This window comes from Nematolebias whitei, chromosome 6, assembly GCF_014905685.2.
Source record: "Nematolebias whitei isolate Nwh7 chromosome 6, NemWhi1, whole genome shotgun sequence".
Taxonomy (NCBI): Eukaryota; Metazoa; Chordata; class Actinopteri; order Cyprinodontiformes; family Rivulidae; genus Nematolebias; species Nematolebias whitei.
The window spans coordinates 44,928,322-44,935,977 of record NC_056503.1 but is presented as its reverse complement, the minus strand read 5'-3'; the positions used below and the strand labels follow the sequence as shown (position 1 = coordinate 44,935,977).

Below are 7,656 nucleotides of genomic sequence, written 5' to 3'. Positions count from 1 at the left end.
GGGCTGCTCCCTTCTTCAGAGGTCGCCACAGAGGACCAACTCGCGCAAAGACTTGGATTGGCAAATGTTTTTACGCCGGATGCCCTTCCTGAAACAACCACAGACCACTGAGCTACCACAGCCCTCTGTGTGGAGCAGGGGACTGCCATCCAAGGCACCAAGGGAGGAGCTGGAGTGGGCCTTGCTTAAGGGCTCAGAGTAGTGTGAGTGAGGGTGGAAGCAGGCGTGGGTGCTTCGCCTTTCCCCCCCACATTTTTGTTATTTGTTGGGGGATTTGAACTGGTGACCTTCCAATCACAACTTGGCTTCTCTAACCTCTACACCACCACTTTCCCCTTTCACTCCTTTACACCTTCTTTTGTGTTGACTTTTATTTACAAATGTAATTATAAGTTTGTTTTATTAATATTTTACATAGCAATATCAAAATTTCCTCAATACGCATTGTGTCAGAATGACTGCAGAGCAGCTGAAACATGTACATACGAACAATGTTTGGACTTGCCAGGAAGTAGGCATGAATATATCTGGACCACAATGCAGTGCAAAATACAGACTTTGAACATTAGTACTTTAAAAATGTCAATGTGTAACTTGACCGTTTTCGTTCTTTGCTTTTTTTTCCCCTCACAAAGACATCATCAGCTGTGATGCATATGTGGTGGTGTTTGTTAGCAAAATATCTGAACTACTGCACAAATTTTATGACTTTCAGAACAGAATCGTTGGATGGACATCTACACATAATTAGCTCTATTCACCCTTAGCAAACACCACAGTTGCTACAATTAAGTAGTTTTAAAAAATCTTGCAAAAATTAAGCAAGATATAAAACTTTAGCATTAACGTCTGCAGTCGACCTTGTTTGTCTGTTAGCAAAATGTGTCCTGACCCACGGGATGAATTGTTAATGAAACTCAGTAATTGTTAGACGTCCGTCTACAGCTCATTAACTTTTGGAGTCAATCCAATTCAAGATGGCCACCACAGCAAATTTTATCGAACAAGGCAACCAACTATGCAAACATAAAATTGTTATAACTCAGTCAGTTTTACAGATGTTGAGCAAAGTTTTGGTGTGGTAGTAGTTGAGAGTCATCCCCATCACATATTCTGAGGGCTAACAAATCAAGTGTGATCTTCATTTCAAACTCTGGCATAAACGGTGGCATTTCTCTTGTCTTTGTTGTTTTTACCGATCATTTATCAGATTTTAAACTTTATTCTTCATCTCATATTTTAATAGTTAAATTAATATTTCTCACGTGACGTTTTTAATATTTACACCGAGCAGCTGCAGCTAGCTCAGCCGCTTCATGCAGGAACAACATCCACCTCGAAGCAGAGATCTGCAGGCGGCAGGAAGTGCTTCACAGATCTCAAAAGGTCAGCTGTTGGTTCTGGAAGGAGAGCTGTGCTGTGTAAACATGAGCATCTACAGTTAACTGCCAACATGCACGTTCACTTTTAGCTTTTGTGTCCACAAGCTTGTTTGGGAACTCATTCCAGGCAGCCAGTGAAGCCTAAAGCAGCTGTTTTTCAGCTGTCAGAACCATCCAAACCAGTGAAATTGTGTTCTTCATCAAGTTCTTTCTCATCTGATTCACTGAAGGTGCTGAAAAACTGTAACTTCTTTAAGATAACTCAAAACTTTATTTAAGGATTTGCTTCCAAGCAGCCAGATTTCTGCTTAATCTTTCATGTGGTTTTGATCAGTAGTTCTTCAGGCTTTACAGTTTTTCTTTTTCTTTCTTACTCTTTTATTTCAGTGTTTGACCACCGCAGAAGATTATTTCTTTAATTTGTTTAAGACACTTGGCTCGTAAAAAAAAAAAACGGCTCCTGAACTGGAGGAACCGTTGTTGACACATACCAGACAACTTCACAAAGAGCAGCTTTAAAAGTATATCTGTGTTCCGCTGTCTAAAATAAACATCTGCTCTAACATCTCTAGTTCAATCTGAAAAATACCAACGATAACATTGTTTGCATAAAAATCATTTGAACTGCAACAAGTTAATTCCAAAACATCTTGATCTGTCCATTTTGTGAGTCTTATCCTTGGTCGGGTCGCCGAGGCAACAGGACCAGCAGGGAAACCCAGACGTCCCTCCAGAAACCTTGAAAACATCCAGAGAGACGGAAAAGGAGGCATCCTCATCAGATCACACTATCTCAACTGACTCCTTTCGATGAGGAGGAGCAGCAGCTCCGCTCTGAGCTCCCTCCAGATGACAGAGTTCCTCGTCCCGACCATAGGAAGCTCACTTGAGCCGATGGATCCGGGGTCTCCTTCTTTCAGTCTTGATCCAAACCTCATGTCCACAAGGTGAAGGTTAAAATCTTGGACGATCAGTAAATTTAGAGTGTGGCCTTTTGGTTCAACTCCTTTGGATCTGATCCACTGCTTCTTCCAGATCTGAGGTTCAACAACTGAATCAGTCCCAAATATCTTTTATCTGAAAACTTGGAATACAGTCGACTGAAAACTGATGAAAGTCTTAGGTCCTGCCTCAGATTATGTCCTCTTTGGTACGACTTCAGAAATGGTTCCTTAACTGAAAGCTTCTTTTTAGTCCTGACACCTTTGTTTTGTCCACCTGTCCAATTCCCTCATTTTTTTCAACAAGGCACAATGTTTTTTTGTTTTTTTTGTCATGGCCAATAACAGGTACTGGTCTTAAAATTTGTAACAAATTGAAAAATAAATAAAAGTTTTAATAAAAACATTGAAAGACCTTTGGAAATCCTGGAAAAGCACTGATCAAGAGATTCTGATGCATTCTCAATAATCCAGGTAGAAAAATCTAACGGGTCCTCTAAACAGGTTCTTGTTTGTTGAAACGTTTCATCTTTTGTCCAAACGACTTCTTCAGTTTGAGATGTTGCAGTAAACTCAGTCTTATAAATGGCACCTTATCATAGTGGATCAACCAGTTTGTTGCTGACAGCCAGAACCAGCTATTCACGTGCAAAAGGAGCACCATCCTCCATTGGTCCTCATTGTCTACACGTAGGCTCTCACACTGGTTCATTTTCATCTATAAATCCCTCTTTGATCTGCTACCTTCTTATATCTCCTCCCACATGTCACACCGTCAGTGCAGTTACAGCATACGCTCTCAGGACATCGTTACCTGCAGCGTTCCCTCATTGCAGACTGAACTTGGCAAAAAGGCCTTTTCCTACTCAGCTCCTGCACCTGGAACACCTTGCAACAGGAACTGAAGTTGTCCACCTTGATTTTGTTAGAGTCATCCTGTTATGCTGAGACTCCCAGTCTGGTCTGTAATTACAGATTTACAGACCAGACCCCGGTCTTTAGTATTTCACCCTGTTTTACGGCACCTTGATTTATTGTTTTATACACTACTCTTATTTTAACTGCATTTTTACTGTAGTTTATTGTTGTCATTGTTTACTGTTATTGTTGTCTGTACTTTATATCTTCTGTCTGGAACAGGTCTCTCTTGTAAATGAGTCCGCGTGGCTCAACGAGACTAGCCTGTATAAATAAAGGTTGAATGAAAAAAACCATCAGCCTAACAATGGCTCGTTAGTGCCCTGATGGCTGCTTGCTATTCAAAGGGGGCTGAGTGATACTTTCAAAACCACTGACCCAAAGCACTTTAAAAAGAAATCGGAAGCTTTTAAAACTTTTGGACCTTGTCCTGAGCACCATGCTTGCTTTAGGAAATGCACTTGATTGTCTTTCTATGTTTATGAAGACTGTGTCTTGACTTCCATTAATTTCTGTACCCCAACCCCGACCTTTACCCTTAACCTAATCATTATCAGTCTAACCCTGATCCTAACCTAAACTCAGTTCCCACCAAAGCTTTAAACCTAACCCTCCTGCTGCTCTTGGGTTAAAATGACCCAAGAAGCCTCACTCTCAACACTGAGGCTTTGTAGGACCCAAGGGCAGCAGCATGGTTAACCCAAAAATGGCATTTGAACACATGGGAACCAAACTTTGGTCCCTAGAAGTTGTAATTGGTCCTGAGAAGTTGGTGTTTAATGGTAAAATGTTCCTAAATGGTAACAAAAATAGACACACACACACATACAGGGCTAGATAAACTCACCATTCACTTTCAGGACAAAACCGAGATCTTTGCTGTTTCCTGCTGAGTCTTCAACTGTGACCACGTAGTACCCTGCGTCCTGCAGCCGGAGGTCCGACAGGCCCATGGAGCCATCATCACAGACCTTCACCCTGTTGCTGTAATCCACGGTTATGTTGGTGTACACCCCCGGCTGCCACGACCCTATGGTACGGCTCACTGCTGCTGACATGAAGGTCCATTGTATCGTTGGGACGCAGCTGCATGTAATGTTCACTGAGAAGACCACGTCGTCCTGCACCGACCTGATGAGGCTCCTCTGGAAAGAACTGACTGAGATGGCTCCGGCTGAAAGACAGCGAGAGAGGAAAATGAACGTCACATAGACTACGATGTACACAACGAACCATTTAAACACTGGAGGGGGTGAATTCCTTCTGGCTGTGTTTAATTTCAGGTAAGCTACTACCCTTGGGTCAAAGGATCATCACCTGCCAGGGTTAAGGTGCAATAAAGACACAAGCTTTGCTTTTAAGTCGGATCTTTTAAAATGGTATTTTGTTAAAATATTATGAACGAATATGGCCTTAGTTGTTGTGCAAAGAATGCATATTTCAAACAAACCCATGAAGCATTCAAGTACAGGTAGAGAATATAGCTGCAGGGTGTCCCTCTGCTGTTTGACCATTCTTCAAGCTTTACGTATCCGAAACGTCTCTGCTCAACGTTACGGAGGTCCATAAAAACAAAACAAAGGCATTCCTCTAATTCATTTCCTGAAGAGACCGAAATGCTCCAATCTGTTTGTTTTTTCAAATGGCAAGCCCTTAAGTAATGTTGTGTTTGTTGGCTCTTCAGTAAGCATAGTTGCACGAAAGCCAGAGAAAGATCTGGTTCTGCTGGTCCGGTGTTTGTTTCATAAAGCACAGGTAAAGAATCTTCTAAGAGTGCCTGCGCTGGCTAGGAACAGCTTTTACACAAAGTCTGAGTCAGTGAAATTCTTCTCAATCCCTTAAAGCTGTATTTATCTTAATTTTCAGCATGTCTATATTTAAATCATCACTGTATTTATTTGTTGTCGCCTTCGCAAAGTTTCAGAACGTAATCACTGGACGAACGTCTACAACTAATCAACTTTTAGAGTTAACGTCAGTCAAGTTAAGCATCTTTATCAAACACCAAAAGGACAACGGCTTGGCCAGTATTTCAGATACTGTTTTAAAATGTGGTGTGGTAGTAGCTGAGAGTCATCGCATATGGTCTTCAATTCAATTCAAAAATACTTTATTAATCCCAAAGGGAAATTAGATGTTGTTGTAGCTCGTTGTCCTCGTTTCATTAAGAGATGTTATATATACTGATGGCTGTAGGCAGGAAGGATCTCTTGTAAAGGTCCGTCCCACAGCGGATCCGAAGAAACTAGATGCCGTCTGATCCGTCCACCCAGACTCGGCTGACCTCTCGGTTCCTCCAGGCAGCAGGACCACACGAATGCCATGCAGAACCCCTCCCAGAGTGATGGCCACTCCTGCAGCCTGCCGAGCTCCTCATCACTACTGTCCTTCTGCTGTCACGAGCCGTGTTTCCTGCCAGTTCCAGGATCTCAGCGGTCACGCACTCGAGCACAGTCAGCAAGGAGACCGGAATGCATCCACGGCGCCTCCTTTTCAACTCATTTGAGATTTGGGGCTGTAGCTGAGATATTATCTGAGCTTTTACGATGTTAATCAGCTGCTCCCAGTTGTAAAAAAAATAAAAAATACACCTTGTTGTCATGGTTATGCATCAAAACAAATGTCCAAAACTAAAAAAGTTTCAGTAATCCTTCCAGCTGCACAGCATCCGATACCAGAGAAAACAACCAACCAAAACATGTGATTTACATCCAGTAAAAAAGGAATTAAAGTTTCCAAAAGCAAAATCTCAGAATGAAAGTAACAGAGCTGCTCCAACATGCAGCCATCCCAAAAAGAAACTGTCCAGATGACCTGACTGAAAATTATTGGATTGTTTACCTGGATTATTGAGCATGGACTTTTTTGGTTTTAGCAATTCTAGAAATTCTTGGTAACTGATCACGAGATCTGGATTGAAATCCATTAACTGTTGAATTCAACTCTGTCTGTTAGCAAAATATCCCATGATCCACTCGACTGATCTGAAAGAAACTCAGAAAGTAATTATTAGGTTGACATTTAGAAATGATTAACTTTGTTAATTAAAAATGGCCGCTACAACCAGCTGACCTTAGGAAACACAAAAATTAGTAATTTTACAATGAGCTCAACTTTGGTGTGGTAGTAGCTGAGAGTCATTGCCGATTATTGTAAATACTACACTTTATCAGATGTTTTTACTTAAAACGTTGCCATTAAATGTTGCTGTCAACCCAGTGTGTCTGTTAGCAAAATAATTCAAAACCCACCAGACAGAATTTAGAGTAACCCTAAGAAGGTGATCGTTGGATCTATGTCTACAAGTCTCTAACATTTGGTTGTTGCTTTTTGAGACGTTGAGACTCAACTTCTCACGTGTTTCCAGATGTTTCAGTGAAGCCACAGCAGGGCAGCCTTTATGGTTTTTATAGCACCTGAAAAGCAAAGCTGCCTCTCAGAAAACGTCTGCTTTTTCCTCCCATTTGGTTTCCCCTCCCGCCAGTTGGACTTTCTGCTGAAAGGGCTGAACCCTTAAACAAACACAGGCTGCTGTATCGACACGCAGAGAAAGACAAACTCAGACGGCTTACCTGTGTGACACAAACAGAGGGCGACGCTGAGAAAAACAGCAACATCTTTTCCATTCCAGAGCCTGAAATGCCACATTAGAATCACAGACCCATGTGTCCAACATCAGCCGAAGAATCTCCTCCGAGTTATCTCACATTCTGAAGCATGTTCCTCATCGTTCGTGTCCTTTCGCACCTTGGCCTAAAGCTTGTGTCCTTGTTCCTGTTAGATCTGTGTGTCTAATGTCTGTCAGAGTCCAGAGAGCGTGCGTCACACAAGTAAAGCTCAAGTTTCCCACCTCTCAGTCTCAACTGCGAAGGATTTCTTTTCATACCTGCTGCAGGTATGAAGCCAGCCCACACCTATCTGAATGGTTCAGTCAGAGATTACCGAGCAAACACACTGAGCCTCAGTCTGATCACGCACACTCACACACACCTCAAGGAAAAATGGAACACACACAGCGTCTTGGGCTGTAACCAGAAGTCCCCGTCAGAAAATGAAACCTGGGCGGGTTCTTGTGTTCTGACACACCTGGTAAAACATGCCAAACAGGAAGTTCACACATATGCAAAGCAGGGCTGACAGTAAAGTTGGAGTCTTGTTTCCAGCTGTCCCTTGACGTAAGAAGTTAACCCCAAAACTAAAAAAAGAAGATAAGGAGCACACCTTGTTCCCTGTGTTTAAGAGCCGGTGTGAATCTGCTTTTACACGACAGAACTAAACAGGTGAAACTGTGAGTTTAGCTGATCAGAGCTGAAAGATCAGGAGTTTTCTCTGCAAGGAAAGATGCTGAACACCGAAATATACATTGTTTATTTAAAGCTACTAACATGTTTGTTATTTAAGCTGCTTCTTGTACA

At 42.1% G+C, this 7,656-nt stretch overlaps 1 protein-coding gene across 1 annotated transcript in view; it reads right to left on the bottom strand.

Moving 5' to 3' along the window:
- The window catches only part of LOC119411389 (V-set and transmembrane domain-containing protein 5), a 10,074-nt gene extending 2,796 nt beyond the window's left edge, over positions 1-7,278 (bottom strand). The window contains exons 1-2 of the mRNA XM_037678333.1: positions 6,814-7,278; positions 4,089-4,415 (exon numbers count right to left, since the gene is read on the bottom strand). Coding sequence (XP_037534261.1) covers positions 4,089-4,415; positions 6,814-6,889 — 403 coding nt within the window. The 5' untranslated portion in view covers positions 6,890-7,278. The remainder of the gene's footprint in view (positions 1-4,088; positions 4,416-6,813) is intronic.
- Between the last annotated feature and the right edge of the window lie 378 nt (positions 7,279-7,656).